The 19,403-nt window shown below is 35.3% G+C and overlaps 3 protein-coding genes across 6 annotated transcripts; 2 read left to right on the top strand and 1 right to left on the bottom strand.

Annotated features, from left to right (window-relative positions):
* Positions 1 to 2,514: 2,514 nt before the first annotated feature.
* On the bottom strand, positions 2,515 to 16,120 carry LOC133823577 (uncharacterized). Of its 3 annotated transcripts, XR_009888425.1 has the most exons (3): positions 15,154 to 16,120; positions 7,826 to 7,917; positions 2,515 to 2,825 (listed from the first exon to the last, which is right to left on the bottom strand). XR_009888425.1 is itself a non-coding variant. In XM_062256413.1 (2 exons), the coding sequence occupies exon 1, from the start codon at positions 4,198 to 4,200 to the stop codon at positions 3,433 to 3,435; it is 768 nt and encodes a 255-aa protein (XP_062112397.1). In that variant the 5' UTR covers positions 4,201 to 5,496; the 3' UTR covers positions 2,515 to 2,825; positions 2,981 to 3,432. The 3 variants fall into 2 exon arrangements, 2 of the variants coding, with proteins under 2 accessions (XP_062112397.1, XP_062112398.1); XM_062256413.1 differs by lacking the exons at positions 7,826 to 7,917; positions 15,154 to 16,120 and adding an exon at positions 2,981 to 5,496.
* Positions 6,732 to 11,813, top strand: LOC133823578 (actin-related protein 8-like). 2 transcript variants are annotated; one of them, XM_062256416.1, is made up of 7 exons: positions 6,732 to 7,173; positions 7,258 to 7,319; positions 7,481 to 7,578; positions 8,091 to 8,172; positions 8,441 to 8,583; positions 8,853 to 8,931; positions 10,940 to 11,813. In XM_062256416.1, the coding sequence occupies exons 1-7, from the start codon at positions 7,100 to 7,102 to the stop codon at positions 10,975 to 10,977; spliced, it is 576 nt and encodes a 191-aa protein (XP_062112400.1). In that variant the 5' UTR covers positions 6,732 to 7,099; the 3' UTR covers positions 10,978 to 11,813. The 2 variants fall into 2 exon arrangements, with proteins under 2 accessions (XP_062112400.1, XP_062112399.1); XM_062256415.1 differs by lacking the exon at positions 10,940 to 11,813 and having other exon boundaries at positions 8,853 to 9,047.
* On the top strand, positions 12,556 to 14,483 carry LOC133823579 (uncharacterized). Its single transcript, XM_062256417.1, has 2 exons — positions 12,556 to 13,777; positions 13,883 to 14,483. Exons 1-2 carry the CDS (start codon positions 13,679 to 13,681, stop codon positions 14,150 to 14,152), a joined length of 369 nt encoding a protein of 122 aa, XP_062112401.1. The 5' UTR covers positions 12,556 to 13,678; the 3' UTR covers positions 14,153 to 14,483.
* Positions 16,121 to 19,403: the final 3,283 nt, after the last annotated feature.

Raw genomic sequence — 19,403 nt, 5'->3', positions numbered from 1 at the left:
GATACTCTACCAGTGTAAAGGGCTACCATCAGTATAAGAGTTATAACCTCCATTATGGTTACAATTTGAAAAAGACTACAATTGCCAAATATGGGCAATGACCCTAGCTTTAAAAGGCAAAAAAGAAACGCCAAATTGATTACACATGCACACACACATGCTTGTTGACTAGACTGTGTAAGATTGTTGTAAGACTCATACATATAATGAATTGATTAAAATATGTTTTGTGATTGGTATATTTTTTTGAATTATGGTCACTTAGTATTTTAATTATAACTAATTTTTCTAATTTGTGAAAAAAATGGTTATCTTGTTTATCTTGAACAGGACTTGGCATTTACATGGACACATATGGTATGACAATTTACTTTTTATTTTCGGCAATTTTTCTCAAATAAAAATAAAAAATAAAATAAAATAAAATCTGTTTTTTTTACCGTGCACTTAAAAAAAATCAAGTTTGAAAAAAGAATTAATTTATGCAATTTATTTGTTTTATCTCATTATATTCAAATCATGCAAAAAGTTTCCAATTTTGAGGTGTGAAAGATTTTTTTTTTAAAAAAAGGAGATATTTTGGCATTTATCACTTTAAATTCGGTTACCCATTTTTGGTTACCCATTTTCGAACTTGCCTCATTTGTGCACCGAATTCTCTACATATTCGGTTTCACCTTGGTTGTTTAATTCTAAGTGTTTTCTTGCTTTTCTTTCTCGCTCACTCGTACTCAAGTTGTTTAGGTTTTTGTTCTTTGTGTGTCTTCGTTTGTTTCTATTCTAGCAGCCATGAAGACCCGAGGCCGTGGTTCCACCACCAAAGCTAGAAAGGTGAAAGACATTAATTTGGCTGGTTCTGGGTCTGGAGATGTCGAGTCTGACACCCCTGCTGCCTCGACTGCTCTTGCTTCACTACCATGAAGGATACTTAGCGCCAAATTATGGCTTCTTTGGCGATCATCAATGCATCTACCTCTCCAACTCCATGACGGTTACCGTTCCTTTCAATTTATTTTTATTTGCTTTTGATAAATGTAAAAGAACACTAAATGTGTCTTTGTTTTGGTTTCATTTCCTTGTTCTTTGGCATTTTTCTTAGACAATGAGGGGGAGAGAGAGTTACTCTTTTTTTGGTGCTTTGATTATGTTGTTTGACCTGCAGTTGCTCATTGTTTTTGTTAATTGTTTTTGTCATGTACTTTGGTTATTTTTGGCAGGGGGAGTCATTTTGTGACTCTTGTGACTTTAAGCACTCACTTGTTTTATGCAGGGATCTTTTAAAAAATAGATATGCCTTGTCTATAAAATTGCCAATGGGGGAGATTGTAAATCCTAAAATTGGCATATGTTATAGAAATATCTTTTTAATTAAAAGATCAATTTGTGTTTCCCTTTATTGTGATTTTCGGAATTCACTTTCCCTTTCTTGTGATTTTTGGAATATTTACATTCCTTATTTAACTTTATATTATCACAATTTGATCATAAAGGGAAGATATATCTTGTTTATTTAAAGCAAATATTAAGTACTTACTCAAAGTCATTTTTGGAGTATTTGACTTTAAATTTTCGTGTAGCTCAAGATTATAAAATTCAGGAAACTGAATCTTTGATGTCATTAATTGTTATTTCTATCTTGAGCATTTTGATTCGACATAGGTATTAGCTGTCTCCACCAAAATCGTATCTGTCGGATCAGCATCTTCTAATAAAGGCAATTCTTCATCAATCAAGAATATCTTCAAATATTCTTGCCTTTATTAGGAGATTCATTCTCAGCCTTTATGAGCATGAACTGGACTTTATAAATAGGTCTCTAAGGCTTTGAGAAAAAGTGAACTCTTAGGTGCATAATTTGTGAGTGTATTGTAATATTTGTGAGAGTTCTTTATTTGTATTCAAGATCATAGTATTCACGTGATCTTGTAGAAATATGAGTGTTTAAATTTTGTGGTGAGTTTATACACGTTCATGAGTGAATACACATTGTAATTTGAACACAACTTTTATAGTCTTCGGGAGAGGATTTTTACAAGTCTTGCGTCAGGAGGATGCAAGCACTCGCTGGCCATTGAAGGGAGTTCAAGTGGTTGAGCGTTTCAATCAAGATCAGATTAGTGAAGAGAAGTACAACAAAGTTGCAGCAAATCTCAAGAGGGAGTCTTGTTTTGTTTAAGTCAATATTTTGTACTTGTGATTCTTCATTAATTGGTTTTATTCTCTGGGCGTGGCCCCAAGGAGTAGGTTATCCGAAAGGGTTTCTGAACCGTGTAAAAATTTGTTGTGTTCTTTATTGTTTTTGGACTGTCTTTTTACTGCGTTTAGTTTCTGTCGTGACAAGTTTGGATTTTGTCCCGACTGAACTGAAATTTGTTTAAATATTTAATTACCATTCCGCACTTTAATTAATTCACATGGCTTAATTAGTTTGGTAATTACTAAAAATGGAATTTCATATAGCATTAATTTTCGCCTGCAACACATTCAATATAAGATATCCAATACAGTTAGCCATAAAACAGTAAAGTATAGGGAGTTGCTCATTTATCCATCCACCCTAAATATTTAAACAAAAGAAGCTGCTCTACACATGTACAAAAAAGATATGTTCTACACAAAATGACTTGTTCCATCCCCTCTTCTACACAGAAACCAACATTACAAAATGAGTTGTTGTAGAGCAGGTCTAAAATTCATCCTTGTTGCTGCTGAGATCCAAAGGCCTGTTCCTTTGCTTTTTGTCTCTTTCTCCTCTCATTCCTCTTCACTGTCTCAGGAAGTGGATTAGCCATAAATGGTCTACCTCTCCTCTTCGTAACTTTGGGCTGCAACATATCACAATCAGTAACATATCAATTAGTTTTCAGTAATATCACAACCAATAACATATCATATAAAAAAAATCATGACAGTAGATAAGAGTGTTTCTCCTTAACAACTTCATTTTGGCAAGTTGTCTTAGAATGCCCAGTCTACTTACATCTGCTGCAGTGATTAGCTTGACCCTTCCTTGAAAGTGTTGTAGCACCTGGTGGAGGTTCATCATTGCTTATGTTTCTCTTTTTCTTTGGTCTTCAAGGTAGGACTTGCTCTGGAGGTGGGAGTATGGGGTTTAGGCCAGTTTGGGGCCACTTATTTGGACTAGGCATGGGCTTAATTATCCCAGCATATGCAGCCATGTATGCATCTTTTTTATACTAGTCATCAACATAATCATAATGGTTCAATCCTGATGCCCATATAGAAGCTAAAACATGGGGACATGGTATGCCAGACAATTGGAAAACCCTACAAATGCACACTTTATTCACCAAATCAACCACAAATGTTTCTGTTCCTTTATATGTTACTGAAAACCGAGCATTTCCAGCCATTGTTGAGTAACATTCCATGGCCACTTTCTTGTGTTTCTCAATAATCGCAAAGATCCTTCTACCAACTGGATTTACCCCATTTCTTAACTTCTTCCCTTTTGGTGTTGAATCTGCACATAAGCAAAAATCGGAAATTCTCTAACAGTGTTACAATTGCCTTGTCTCTTGTAGGCATGATAGCTAAGTTAAAGCTTTCACAAAGATTGTTAAGACACATGTCACACTTCACAACTTCTCTAAAATGTGATTTGCTCCATTCTTTAGGGTCCTTTTTCAACAACCATTTGTAAGCATTCTCATCTACTTCTTTCAGAGCATTCATTCTTTGAGTAAACTCCACAGGCGTAGTTGCCCGTGCACAGCCCCATAACATTTGTTTTAATATCAAACCAGGATGTTCTTTTTTGAAGTTGGAGTGCAAATGCCTCGCACAAAACCTGATTTCACTTCCAATCATAATGTCAGCCAAAGCTTTTTCCAAACCCTTCTGTCGGTCACTCATCATTGTGAAAATACTTGGGTTTTCAATGCCAAGATCCTCAACTATTAAATTCAGAAACCAAGTCCAAGTTTCAGTGTTCTCCTTCTCAGCAATTGCATATGTCACTGGAAATTGTGAGTTGTTTGGGTCTATACCTACAACAGCCAATAAAATACCCTTACCATAGCCTTTCAAGAAACATCCATCCAGTCCTAGCAAAGGCCTACAACCCTTATTGAACCCATCCTTACAAGCCTTCAAGCAAATATAAACCCTCTCAAATACTCTTTGGCCATCAACAAGGTTAGTTTTAAGTAAAGCTATGCTACCTGGGTTTGTCTCCATTATCTGCTCGCAGTAGTCATCAAGGATTAAATATTGATCCTTAACCAAACCCTCCAACAGATTTCTTGCATAAGCCTTAGCCCTGTAGAAAATGGTTTGTGACACATTGCTGAATTTTATTTTCTAGGTCATTCCCATGAATCCATTGTAGTCCATGTTTGGATTAAGTCTGAACTGCTCCAAGAAATGCTTGGCTAACCATGTGCTTGTCACAAGTTTTTTGTTGAACACTATCCTATAGTGGTGTTCTGACTTGTACTTGTTTATCCTAACAGTCTTCTTATCATTACCCTGAACTCTTCCATAAATAAACCAATCACAACCTTCACCCTTGAATTTGGCTTTTATTCTCGATCTGTCATTGAAAACAAACTTGTATGTTCTATTATTGTTAATAAATTGATCTTTCAAAGCCTCCCTTAGATGGTCCATGGTAGGAAATATCATCCCAAGCTTGAACTCAAATTTCTCAAACTTGTTAGTAGGGTTGTATTCACTCTTACTCTTTCTAACAGTGTGCTCATCATCACTACACAAGCTATTGAGATCATCCTCAAATATTACTCCTTCAGAATCAACATAATCTTGCTCATTACAATGGTCTTTCACTAAAGACCACCACTTTCTTGGATCGGTTGTGTTCTCTAAATCCTTTTTATGTTCACCATCATCAACTTAATCTTCCTCTTCCAACAGAAAATTATCATCTTTCTCAACCTTCCTCTTTCCCTTTCTCCTCTTCTTGTTACACTTCCTCAGGGGCTGCTTGCCTTTTCTTTTAGTCTCAGCCGTAGTGTTATCTTCTAATTCAGGTGCTACTTCGTCTCTTCTTGATATGGTTATTCTGTTTCATGAGTTTGAGGTGGTACTTGGGCTTGGGGTGGGAAGGGTAACTCTTATTCTTCATCACTATCCAAAACAACCAAATCAGGAGCATCATCTACCTCTTCAACATCATCCACATCCACATTCTCTTCACTACCATCAGTGACAAATCCCTCAGGAAAACCCTCTGCATTTACTACAACATCCACATCCACTTCAGCATCATCTGGTAACTCTTCAATTCTACATTTTGGTAGAGTGACAATTTCATAGTAACTGACAGCAGGAGCCACATAATCCTTGTCAGGCAAGACCAAGAAGATATCAACCAACCTATACCTCCTTGGTTTTATATCAAAGATCATTGCCTTAATATCTTCATCTGAAACTAACATGGCACCTTTGTATACAAAGTTCCCATATGGCCTCCACCAAAAACCAACAGGCAGCTCATACCCAATATCCATTGCAATTTTCTACAAATCATACCTACTGAAACATTCCCAAATAATCAATCTCCCCCCCCCCCCCCCCCCCCCCTTTCATATTTTTTTCTCATAAAAATGAGTGAACCGCCTCCCACCATGATGCACACTAATTGTGAATAACTCAAACTTCAAATCTGCCAATAAAGGAAAAAAAATACATTGATTGTATAGTTAAGTGCATATTTTCTTTCTATAATGCTCTGTTTTAGCCTAAGTAAAAAATGCATTATTTTAGTCTAACAGTGACAAAATCCCACGTCCCAAAGCATTACAATACCCATTTCTTTTCCCTTTTACTCAGTCAAAAATATTCCAAATAGATACCATCACAATCACTACAACAATATTTAGTATATATTACATTAAAGAATAGCATATATTTAGAAGTGCTATTATTAAGTGGGGGATTAAAAACACACGGATGTGAATAGTGGGGATTAAAAACACACAGGTCTGATTTTGGCGCCATATGACTAAAAACTCAGGCGCCAAAATGAATTTCTGCCAAATTCCCTTTCTCTCAGCCTTTCTCTAAGTTACCCTTTCTCTCAGCCTCCATCTCTCACTCACGAAGACTCACTCCGCCCTCTCCGCCCTCACGAAGACTCACTGCCCTCACCGCCCTCACGAGGTCTCTCCGCCCTCAACTCATCTCTGCCTCACCGCCCTCACGAAGTCTCTCCGCCCTCAACTCATCTCTGCCTCACCGCCCTCACGAAGTCTCTCCGCCCTCAACTCATCTCTGCCTCACGAAGACTCGCTCCAGAGTGGAGCTCTTTCTCCGCCTCATGAAGTTACGCTCCAGAGTGGAGCTTCTCTGCCTCACGCCCACTATCTCAGGTTTGTTTCTCTCATCCCTGATAATATAAATTGTTGGCTGAATGTTGTAGATTGATATGATAAAAAACCCATCTTTGATAGAAACTAGATTGATATGCAAGATAACTGTTGTGAAAGAACTTTCTAAGAGCTGTTGACAGAATAAGAGCTGAACTTTGAGGAAGATAACTGTTGTGAAAGAACACCACAGATCTTGAAAATATTGATAACTGTTGGCTGAATGTTGTAGATTGATATGTCACAGCTATTTTCCCAGAACACCACAGATCTTGAAAATATGGCTTTTAAGAAGTTAGTAAATTGAAAAGCTTGAAACATTATTAAGCATTAAAGGTTTCACGAGGACTTGATTCCGAAGTACTCCTAGTGTAAGGCACGTGTGCACGGGTTCTTGGTTTAAGTCTGATATCTACAACTAATCAATAATATTAATGACCACATAATGCCAACAAATGTATACATAAATAATAACCAGGCAATTAAAATATAACTATATGCTCCTTGTGGTGTTATTATATAGGAAGGAACACTAGTCAATACCCATTTCTTGTTTTCTATTATTATGTTCTTCTCTGTCCTTTGACCAGGTGGCTCTGGCTATTGCAAATACGGTTGGAGCAAGTATGCTGCTCCATCTGTGCGCTCTGCTACTTTCTTGGTCACCTTTTAACTACCAGCTTCAAAGTTTCATCATTCATTCATTCATTAACCACAACTGTGTGTAATCCCAATTGTCACTTTCTCATATGCAGGAATTTGGTAACATTGAGTCTCCAATGTATACTAGACTTAGACAGTTTTTTTCCACTATTTATAGCAGGTAGCTCCTCTATTTTTCTTTGCTTTGGCTTTCATGAAATGAGCTTCTTTACTCACATATGTATATTTGATATGTCTTTTACAGGATGCAGGTAAGAGCACCATCACAGCCAGTGGTTGTGTCTATACCAATATTGCATTATGATGGTCAGCTTCTATATATTCATTGCCTTTTCTGTAATTTAGATAGTTCAATTTTTTTGAAGTTTGGTCGTGTAATTCCTTAGTGAGACACTTGAGAATTATGTGTTTTTCTTGTTTGAGACACTTTCTGTCCTTATGATGTGGTTTCTGTCTTTTTATTGCAGATACTGAATCTGCAAAAGCATTAAGACGGCAACTCAAGGAAGCTATATATACAACACTATTTAACATGAATGTTCCTGCTGTTTGTGCAATTAATCAGGTAAATTTTGCTAAGCCTTAACTTGTCGCTGCTGTTTAATATTCTAAAATATTTAATACTAAAAGAAATAAGAGTAATTTTTTATTTTTTTAAAACTAGGATTCCGCTAACAATTGCTATGTAGGTATCCAAGAGAAACTTAAACCTCATACCTTGTGATATAACAAGCCATATGCCTTATCATTTGAGCTACCCCTCTTTGGTAAAGAATTAAGATTAGTTTGTTTCATGCAAAAATGACATTTACCATCGGATATAGATTTTGAGGCCTTGATCCAATTTTCATTCTTCATTTTCCTTTTGTAAAGCAAGCTTCTGTGACTTGAGTGGTTGACAATCCTGCACAGGCACCAAATTTACTTATTAACACTATAAGCTGAGATGCTTTATGTACTTATGCTTGTTTATGAGTAATTTGACCTTTTGCTTTTGGCTTAAAATGTTCGATTGATTCTTTGATAGATGTTTTTTATTTGTAAGATCTTATCCATTTTCTATTTTTGAAAATGTAGGCAACTTTAGCTTTGTATGCTGCTAGAAGAACTTCAGGAATTGTTGTAAATATTGGGTTTCAAGTCACATCAGTTGTTCCAAGTAAGGAGTGATAGTTTCTCTTTTATCTTTTATATGCTTTATGCTTCCTTAAACTATCAACAAGGTTTCATTTACCTATGATATATACTGATTAGCCTTGCAGTATAAGTTACAGTTTTAACTTTCCATGCAGCCTTGCTGCTTTTATTCTTCTTTTTTCATTTTCATTATATGGATTTTCCAGTGCTTTCTTTTATATCATATATTGGTTGCATTCAATTTTTGGGGATCTGAAATATACTCTTTTCTTTTCTTTTTCGGCTACTAGTTTTACATGGTAAAGTAATGCGCAAAGTGGGTGTGGAGGTTGTGGGACTGGGAGCACTAAAACTTACCGGGTTTCTTAAGGAGTTGATGCAGCAGAACAATATTAGTTTTGAATCGCTGTACACCGTTCGCACTTTGAAAGAGGTACAAGTCTTGCTTGTTTCTTGAGTGCAGAATATTGTTGTTGAATATTTATCCTCGTTTTTCCTGACTGTAGTTATTCTATTTTAATACTATCAGCTTTGCACCCTCAAAGAAAATATTTTGCTCATGGTACATTAAACTACTAATACCATTAGTATCTTGTGTTTTAGTGGAATGTTTCAATTTTGTTTTCTACTGCTCTTCTCTCTCATTTTTGTAAGGAGACCTTGCTGAAGCTGAGTTCTATTTATGACCTTATTTCTATACAGAATCTCTATTATGTTGCCTATGATTATGAGGCTGAGCTACTCAAAGATACACGAGCATCATCTGACGCAGCAGGAGAAGGTCAGTTCACTCTTTCAAAAGAGCGGTTTCAAACAGGAGAAATCTTATTCCAGCCACGAATGGCAGGAGTGTAAGTTGTGGAACTTATAATATTTATTGCTTCACGAGCACTGTCAGGAAAGTTCCAACTGTGTGGATGCATGTGAGTGTGTGTGTGTGCTGCAAGGATATTAAAACTTCTACCATATAATTCATCGAAAAAGATGTCTAGAAATGCTTTATGTCTTGATTCTAGGCGTTAAAAATGTGACGAGATACAGTTCTTCTAAGAGAATATAATTGAGACTTCATGAAAGTATAGTGTTTAAATTGTGAAAAACATATGAATAATATGCATATAATCAGGTAGTTGTTTCATTATTCTTCTGCAAATTTGGTACAGCTAATCTTGTTTTTCACTAGAATTGGAACTCTATAATATTGTAGTTTTTGTAAGTTACTATTATGTCTAGAATAAGGATAGTGGTATTTGTATATCTCATGTATTAATGACCACATAATGCCAACAAATGTATACATAAATAATAACCAGGCAATTAAAATATAACAAGTTACATAAGTCTACTTGACACATGTTTATCTTATAAACCAGAAGTACAGTTGATGAATTTATAAGTTACTAATTTGCTCTCGACAACCTTTTGTTTCTTGCTAACTTACATGCAGTAAAACACTTTACTTGAACCTGGTTAGGCCATTGTAACCCATGAACACTATTTATGTCTTCCCAAGTTGGTATCCTAGTGCAATATGAACCTTAATTTCAGGCCATCAAACAATGAAACCATTTGAACAATTTCATAAATTTCAAGTCAAATTCTTTAACTTAATTCCACCAAATAGAAAACCCAACATCATGATTGCTTCAGATCTCAGGAACCATGTAGAATAAACCAATAGCTATCTATACAAGCAAAATTTATAACTAAGAATTGAAACTCATTTTAAAAAAAAATATACATATAGACAAATGCATATACCTGTTAAGGATCATTGTAGCCAAGAAAAACTTGGAAAACATCACTGTCAAGAGGCATGTCTACTGTTTTATGACCTTTCCTAACAAAAGTGCTTGTTTCACTTCCATTACAGATCAAGGAACCAACAAAAAACTGGTACTAAAATAAAGTAACACACTATTGATTATAATTTTAATCTCATATAATGGCATGGAAGCCAGCTACTAATATATTCAAGAAAAATTATTTATTTGCTATAATTTTTCTTGAATATATTACACATTTTTATTTTTATATATAGGTCATTTGATCGTAAAAAAATCGTGTAACGACATTGTTTCTAAACCATGAATTATAATCTAATGTTTAAGATTAAAATATTCCTTTACTTCTTGAATAAATAAAAATTATTTATTTTTAGGCTTTAAATGATCTTCCTATATATATTGACAATAATAAATAAATGAGGAGCACTTGTTAATTTAAAACTCATTATAGCAACATTGTATTCCATCTAGTATTACAATTTATTACTGACAAGTCTAAAAACCAGCAATCTTACCAAATATAGTTGATAGGCTGAGGAAGTGGTAAAGGTCATGAAAAGTTAATACAAAATAATATGTACCTTTAATCTTAATTTATAGGAATGCTGATCTAGACTAAACCCAACTTTGGGTCTTTCTTTTTCTTTTTTTTAAGGGGAACCCAACTTTGGGTCTGCTTTACACTAAACACGTATAGAAAGCATCCACTGAACAGTTTAAACAATAAGAAAAATAGTAAGAAAAATCTCTTCAGATTCTGAAAACAGTAAGAAAAATAGAAAGCCCAATATTTCAATGCAATATCACTCTTGTAAAGTTTAAACCCATCCACTGAACAGTTAAGCCTTATTCTGATTGGTCATATTCCAACTTTTATTTTTGGTTGTTTGAGCTTGCTTGCCATGTTGTTTAGTTTGTTAGTTTATCATACATGCTTGTTTAATATCTATTGACAAATTTTAATTTTGTATTAATCTTTTAAGTATTGATTATATTCTTTAGGTTGGGGATCGAATTGGCAAGGAGCATTGCAAAGGTAATTTGCAAGAGGTACGGAATTTGTTCTTTTAACTCTTATTATTAATATCTTTAAAATGTTAGAGGAGTTTGAATATCTTAAATATTCATCCATAGAGAAGTAGGTTTTGAGATTAAAATTGTGTGTTGCGGTGATAACGGAAGGTTGAAAACTTGTGTGTATTAGAGAAGTGGGTTCTGGAAAATTTGTTTGTGTGTTGCGGTGATATAAGGAAGAAAACTTATTGTGTGTTGTTTGAATTTTTTGACTTGGTATTGATAGATGGTTAGGTAAGCTTTTATATGTATAGATTAGATTTTTCATTATATGTATAGATTAAATTTTTCATTTAGTCATATTGTTTTCATTATTTCCATATGTATAAATTAGATTTAATTGCCACAACCCAAGCTAAAATCTTGTCTTTGATCCAAACCCAATTAGTTAGTGGCTACCATTTTAGAATCTGATTTTTAAATTAAAAACAACACTAGAATCTCTTGAAAGCTTAATGAAACTAAAGTACTAGAAATTAGTAATAGATTTAGACCAAGAAATCTTTAGTGGGACTAAGAATCATGGTACTAGAAAATCAAGTAACTGTTATAACATACAATTAAAAATCTCAGCACTAGAACAATCAAAACCATTTGAGCAATAAGGAATGAGTATTAATAGGTAAAAAAAGAAAAAGAGAATATATAAACTTTAGAATGAATGAATCACTGAGATGATCTTATCATTGATTCACTATAGCATCTGGTTATCATTATAGCATATATATAATTAGTCATCATGATTTGTCCTACACGTGATGCATAAATTAAAGCAAGGATTTTGGAATGATTATTCATTGGAATTTAGAGTGTCCCTCTAAAACAATTCCAATTAGTACTAATATTAAGGCTAATTCTTAACCAAATCCATTTAAAAAATCTGCTTTCAAAACAATAGAAAATCTCCTTTTTATTTTTTTTATGGAAAGTAAAGAAAAGAACTAAAGAAATTAACATGTTCCTTTTACTTAATTATTTTAAGTCATAACGGTACTTAATAACGCTATGGTAACTATATATAGTTTTAAAAAACCAATGTAGTCTAGTACAGACAGATTGATAATTCCATAAGAGTGGACCCTATTCGTTTGATAATATGTTTTCAAGTGGTCCAGAAGAACATAAGATAACAGTCTAGCTTCAATCATTTTGGTTGGATCATTTTTCATTTTTGACCCTTTGATTCTTCTTTCTCAATGATTGAATGCTATTCATACGTACCTACAAATTATGATTACTACAAAATCAAAAATAAATAAATATACAGCATTTGAACCTCAAAATTTGATTCAAAATATCTAGTGGATCCATCCAAAACAATCTTTATTTTCTTAAGGTGTCATTTTAAAGAGATAGCTTTAAGGTGGTCTGTAACTTCAACAACAGTAGTCATCACAATTTAAAACTGGTTTCCAAATGCATTTTTCAAATGAAACATTAACAATAAAACACTTGGTTTATTCAAAAGAAAAAAAAAACACTTGGGATGTGTCTCCAGGTCTAGGTGTTGGGTTGCATGCGGTAACCCTAATAGAAACAATAAAACATAATATACATTTATATTAGAAATTGAATATTGTAAAATTTGTCACTGGTAAACATTCAGGCTTGTCAAGTGACAACATCACAGCTTCAAACGTAAGAACTAACATTTCCTAATACATGTAACGCTTCAAAGATTCAATGAATTAATTTAAAAATTCTAAGCATTTTTTGGAGGAAAAAAAATGTAATATGCACTGTTTGATGTTTTTGGAAAAAAATGAATTAATTTAAAAATTCTAAGATTTATTTGCATTTTTTGGTTGAAAATGGAGTGATTATGTAACAGAATTAACGAACTAAAATGAGTACTTCTTCTAAACTCTTAAACACACCCAGTAAAGCTAAATTGGTCACAAACAACCTCAACTATCGAATGAATCCCTCGGCCTAGTGAAAACTGAATTCTGTCTTCTCTTTGATGTAGAAGAGAAGAAAAGAGAAGAGGAAAACAAAGTGTTTCTTGACTTTTCTTTGTCAGTTTTTCTTTTTTTAATTTTCCTCCCAATTTTTAATGACTAAATAAATGAGTTTGGAGAAAACCTCTTCCGTAGAAGATTTCTTTTTTTTTTCTCACTATTTTTTATATTTTTTTCAACACTATTTATATTGCCGCATTAGCTTTAATAGTTGATCATAAAACACATAAAATACTTTTCTTAACAAAATATTTCTAAAGAGTAATAAGTGTAATTTGACTCGTAATAATTAGCATCAAAATAGGCAAATTCTTCTCGTTCTAAATTTGTTTAACGATTTATTGGTTGACAAAAAAAAATTGTTTTAAAGGTTAAAAACAGAGTAACAAAGTAGGTGTTATTGTACTATTGTATACGTATTAGTACTTGTTAGAAAAAAAAAATCATATAATTCAAAAAGTGATATATGTTATAACACTATTTATCATTTTTAATTGTTTACTGGCCCACTTATGGTACTATATTTGAAAAACAAAATGCAACACATGGAGCAACTTATTGTTTCTTTAATGAAAAATCAAGTAAGTATTTTGATGCTGAAACTATATTTTCATGTGGCTGAATTGCAATAATAACTAAGATTCATGTTTAATTTTTTGGTTAGTCTTTACTTTTGTATTTTTTTTTTCATTTTGATGTTGAATTCATGTCTTTCTATCTTACTTGTAAATATAATACATCTACTCAGAGTGAGGAGCAATCAAATGTCAATGTTCAATCAAATTCTCATGTTCATTCCACTCAGGTAATTATGATACTAATTATATGAAAATGATAAAATCTAAAACATATAATATTCAATATAAAATCATTTACTGCTGCTGAATTTGTTATATTGATATATTGTTAGAGTGTCAAGAACCACACATTTGGCTCAAAATGCAAAATATTAGATTGGATTGGATCTGGAGAAATTATTGCAGAAGGTTATTTTATCTCAAGTGACCCAAAGGATGAGGTTCACCATGTTCCTCTTGGGCCTAGTGCTATGAAAGTGGGGATAGATCTTGTGAGAAAGAATGATGCATTTCTGTGGAGGCCTTCAACAATTATGTCTACTATAGAAGATGTTGTAGGTAGTATAATTGCATGGCCAACTGATAAAGTTATAATTAGGTAATTAACTTTTTTTATGTACTCTTTTAGTTTACTATAACTTTAAGTTGAAGCATTACTTATTTAAATTTTGTTGTAGCTAAACAAATGGACTCACAACAAAGACAAGTGCACAAATGATGATGAATTGAAGGATGGAGCAAGTTTCACACATGGTTTACTTTTGTGTATCTTGTAATGTTTCTATTTTTCATTTTTGAAGTAAAAATTGTTCAAGATTATAAAACTTTATTATGTTATGCTTTCAAACTTAAGTTAGAACTAAGATCTCATGAAGTAGACACATTCATGGTTTGAATTAGTTATTGTTTAATGTAATACTTATGGTTTATCAATCTATTGAGAATTACATTTTATGATTAATTTTGAATTTTTTTTTATCAAAATACAATAATGAAAATCTTTTAATTAAAAAAAAAACCATATAAGTATACTTATCAAAATAAAATTTAAAATTTTATTACTATATGTTATGATTTAAAAACATATTATAAGCGTAAAAAATTGTTATGGTTTATAGAATATAACAAACTAAAAATGTTATCAAAATAATCAAATGTAACAGTTGAAAAGTGTTATGAAAAAAGTACAAGATTAAACTTCAAATTTATAACCAAAAACTCTATCTAAATGTTATTATTTGAATATTATAGCACCTAAAAATGTGTTATTGAATAGTTTAAGATAACACCGAACATAACATTCAAAAACTGTTATAGAAAAGATTGGACTTTTAATAACAGGGGCTATGTTAGCATTTTCAGAAGTGCTATCAATAGTCCCTGTTAGCAGTTTTTAAGTGTTATGAATACTGCTTTTTCTTGTAGTGAATCAATGCACATATTAGCCTACACATACTTCCAAAAAGCAGTACCCCACACCAAATTAATAATACACCAAACTAAAAACAAAACTCACCCACACCAACCACTTTATAGACTAAACCCCATAAAAAGCAACAAAAACCATTTTATCACATATATAACAAAGAGAAAACTAACTTACCATACTCAGGGGGTTCCTCCCCAGGAAGGCGCCGAATATGCATTGGTGACTTCGTCTTCCTCTTTGTCTTCCTCTGGTAATGGCTGTCAAAAATGGTTTGTGTTTCCCCTGGTGTTGACCCGAAGAGAGAGAGGGAGAATTTGAGTTTTTGAAGGTTTGTTTTTGAAGGAATGAGTTTCAGAAGAAAATTGTTTGTTTTTTAAGGAATGGGTTTTAGTTTTTTGAGTTTTGAGTTTTGAGTTTTGAGTTTTTTATTTTTATTTTTGTTTTATGTTTTAATTTTGTTTATTAGTTTTTGACAAAAAAACAGGATTTATTCAGATCTGTGACACATGTCTTTTTTTCCCACTTAACGGAGTGGTAGTGACAGAATAGGTCAATTCATAACGTTTGCTATTTAATCCGTCGAAAAAAAAGATGTGGTATATAAATCTATAAAACTGAAAAATGTAGTATTTATGCCGCAAATATAGATTTTTTTTTATATAATCGTTGGATCTTTAAAAAATTATGAATTTGGCCCCTCATATTTTTTTTATCATTTGGACCCCCTCAACTTCACTTTTGCCTTCATCCTTGTTTGTGTTGGTATAATACGATTACTGAAACTGTGTTTGAGTTGACATAACACAAATACTAAATTGTTTCTCTAAAAAAATTGGATTATAATGGGAATTACCTTTCATATACTTAAATCTAAAACATATTTAGGGCTTGGTTCGCCTAGCTTATAGCTTTTGGGTTTTTATCTTCTTAAAAACACTTTTTCAGCAGGAAGAGTTTTTTTTAAAGTAAAAGCTTAAATTGTGAGGAAATTCAAGGCTCGTTTGGTTGGAGTTTTACTTTGACTTTTGGCTGGAAGAAGAGAATTAAAAGTTTTAGCTTTTTAGAATTTATTTGGATGATATATTTCAAAATAGCTTTATGAATATAGAAGAACTTTTAAGTTTAGATAAACTTTTTAAAAAATTTATAAAGAATATATTGTGACAATTATATCCTCAATAAATAAACAAATAAAATATAAATTTATATATTTATAATGTTTTATTTATTCTTATAAATTTTTATTTTTTGTTTTCACTTAAAATATATTTTTTAATTTGTATCCAAAATAAAAATAAATAAAATACATATTTTTGTATTTTTATAAACATGTAACTCTGAATATTTTAAAATTCTTATACATACGTGTTTATAATAATAATAATGAAATTTACCTAATAAACATATTTATGCATATTAATATTAATGTAGTCTCATATATAAATAAAGATAATCACAACATAATTTCTCTAGCAATTATATCACAAAAACTCCTGTTGACGCGGTTCTTCGGCAACAGGTAATTAAGAGAAGAAGAGAAAGAGATTAGTACTTAAAAGTAGAACCGCCGCAGATATAAAATCTTTGTGAAAAGAACTAGGTGACCTTAAGCACGTTTTTAAGTGGTTCGAAGGTTAAAATCCTTCTACTCCACTAGTCAATATTATTGATCTTTTGTGGGTAATTGGTTTACAAAATATATAGTTCTTACAAGACTATTTTTTCCAACCCCTCTCAATTCCCAGGGTCTCCATATTTATAGGAGAAGGCACCTGGAAATTGGTAGGGAGGTCATCCCGTGACCTTTCCATTTGTCATATCAAGTCTGTGATATTCATGATTAATTCCTAAACCTGACACACAAGTGTGGTCTAATCAGTATGGAAGGAAACAATGGGCCGCACGGCCCAACCTGTCCGTGGGTGTCTGAATACGCACGTTCCTGCTGCGTGTCCGAGAAGTCAGGGGGATATCGGACACGTGATGGCAGGATTATGCACGTTTATCTTGCGTGTTGACTTCCCATAGGGTCAGAGCTTCCTGAGAAGCTCGCTGCCGGAACAATCCATAACCCGAGCTGATCCGTCAGTGGTCGCCGGATGTTGTTCCCAGCTCCTGGAACAACAAGAGGGAGCAGGAAACTCCATCCCCTCGAGCTAGAAAGGGCCCGTCCTGAAGATAAAGCCTCTGGCCTGTGGGAGCCTCAGGCTAAATCATGTTTAGTCCGAGGATCGCCCTGCTAAACAGCCCGTGGGAAAGCCAGGGCGTACATCTGCCCCCCAAGCTCCTGCTCGTGGTCCATGACGTCAGATATGGGAGACCACAGTAGGAGCTTTTAGACTTCTCCCACAACCCTTCGCATTCCATGCTTTTCGCATGCGTCTGATACGTGGAACGCCGTGGGTGGCGACGGTACACTCTACGAGAACCGCATTAAATGGCCTAGCCTACTGTCCAGCCGTCGTTTCACATTTCGAGTGGAGGGTCTCCCGGGAGCCTTTTACACGTGATCCTCCCTTGTATAAAAAGGGGGTGGTCATCCCACGCACGGGCCACCTTACCATTCAGAACCTCTCAAATTTCCTTCTTTTCTCTCTGACCTTCCGAAGAACAAAACCCTCATTTCCATTGCTCTCATCTTCTCCGTTCACGAAGCTTAAGCGTGCGAGTTCCTTCAAGGCCTTGGAGACTACTGCGCCAACGAAGCTCCTACCAGCGCAGCAACCTCGCTCACCATCCAACCCTATACTGTAAGTCTTCTGTCCCTGTTTATTTTTGAAAGCATGCCACTGTAGCCTAGGTAAATTTTTTTACTGTAGCCACATGCAGAGGTTTTCTGGGTCGCGCGGATATGGAGGGTGATGGCCCTTCTTAGATTAGGGCACACTTGCCATGGGACATTGCCTTAGAACATGGGTTCCATGATTCTCTCTTAGGAACAATTTCTGGGTAGGATCCTTAGGAACTTTGGGTGCAAAAACCGGGTAGCTTAGGGAATACGCCTTAAAAGCGGTTTTGCCACGCCTTGCCTGTTGAAACTTCCCCCCCAAGGCAATTTTTTTACTCTGAGCCATCTGACACACGAATTCCGAGTAATCTGGGATCTGTTGAGGGCATAGGCGCGTGTTCCTTGGAACGCGTGGCACCACTCTCCACGGGCTGGGCTTACCCCAGCTCGTGCACTTAATACTTGCTTCACTCTCCTGCTTGGGTCGCCTTTTCTAAAGTGTTTTCTTTTGTTCGATAGGTGACCAGATGGCTCCAAAGAGAAATCTGCCACAGAAGAATGTGGGAAGTTCGACCTCCCAGAAGGATAAAGGAAAGGCGGTGGTGACCAGCTCGCCAATTCCTCGCTTTGGGCCGGCGGTGGAGAAGCAGGCCGAGGTGGCTCCTGACGCGTTTTTCGAGGCGGAGAGAATCATCTCGAAGATAACCAGCCAGGCAAAGATCACCAAAATCTTCCTTAACCACAACATTCCTCTGGGGAAGACCTCCGTGATCGCCCGACCTGCTGCGGATGGGGAGAGGAGCTGCACGCCGCTCGACGAGTCGTTCGCGGCCTGGAGCGGGGAACACTTCAAGGCAGGGGCCTTCCTCCCCCTGGATCAGTATTTTGCTGATTTTCTGAACTATGTGGGGTTGGCCCCATTTCAGCTCCCCCCCAATTCCTACCGTCTGCTGGCGGGACTGAGGTATTTGTTCCAAAAGCATGAGTGGGAGGTCCCCACTCCTGCTGATATCCTATATTTCTTCTGCCTCAAAGCCAGCCCGGACCAGCGGGGGCGAGGCGACAGGTTCTATTACTTAACCCGCTTCCCTAACACAGCAGCAGTGATCGAGCTGCCGAGCCATCCAAACGACTTCAAAGACCAGTTTTTTATGTCTACTGGGTTCCGAAACTGCGATCATCATTATTTCAACCGCCCTCGTAAGTAATCCTCCATTTAGCTCGCCTTTTAACGGTTATCTTATTTTAGCTCGTCCCTTATTCCAATTCTGATTTCAACCAACCTTGCAGCCATCTACTCGAGGACCGAAAAGTCCGTGACCCTCGGGGGTCAATACGATACACTGGCGAACCTTCCCCCCAGTGAGAAAGACTACCGCGTGCTCGTGACGGACGAGGCGATGGTATTCTGCAAGCTGATTTTCCCAAATCAGACTTTAAATTTGAAGAGGCCCCGGGGTCCTCCCCCAGCCCGCGACAACAGGCCGATCGTCGCGGAGGAGGTCGCAGATGACGAAGGCGAGGAAGAAGGTGAGGAAGTTCCTCTGGTGAGGAACAGGAAGAGGAGCTTGGAGGTCGCCCAGGGGATGAGCGAGGAGAGGGCCCAATCCGGAGCAGCCGCGGGCCCTTCAGGTCAAGGTATCTCTTACTTATTTAAGAACGTAGATAGGGCCACTGCAGACCCCCGGCTGGTTAG

The sequence above is a fragment of the Humulus lupulus genome, chromosome 3, assembly GCF_963169125.1.
Source record: "Humulus lupulus chromosome 3, drHumLupu1.1, whole genome shotgun sequence".
NCBI classification, from domain to species: domain Eukaryota; kingdom Viridiplantae; phylum Streptophyta; class Magnoliopsida; order Rosales; family Cannabaceae; genus Humulus; species Humulus lupulus.
The sequence above is the reverse complement of the archived record's forward strand: the minus strand, read 5'-3'. Positions and strand labels throughout refer to the sequence as shown.

Excerpts from the sequence above, each read along its gene's own strand:
- LOC133823577 (XM_062256413.1), bottom strand. The coding sequence starts at position 4,200 with ATGGAGACAAACCCAGGTAGCATAGCTTTACTTAAAACTAACCTTGTT.
- LOC133823578 (XM_062256415.1), top strand. The coding sequence starts at position 7,100 with ATGCAGGAATTTGGTAACATTGAGTCTCCAATGTATACTAGACTTAGA. Across the intron at positions 7,579-8,090 it reads CTGTTTGTGCAATTAATCAG|GCAACTTTAGCTTTGTATGC; the intron begins GTAAATTTTGCT and ends TTGAAAATGTAG. Across the intron at positions 8,173-8,440 it reads AGTCACATCAGTTGTTCCAA|TTTTACATGGTAAAGTAATG; the intron begins GTAAGGAGTGAT and ends TTCGGCTACTAG.
- LOC133823579 (XM_062256417.1), top strand. The coding sequence starts at position 13,679 with ATGTCTTTCTATCTTACTTGTAAATATAATACATCTACTCAGAGTGAG. Across the intron at positions 13,778-13,882 it reads CTCATGTTCATTCCACTCAG|AGTGTCAAGAACCACACATT; the intron begins GTAATTATGATA and ends ATATATTGTTAG.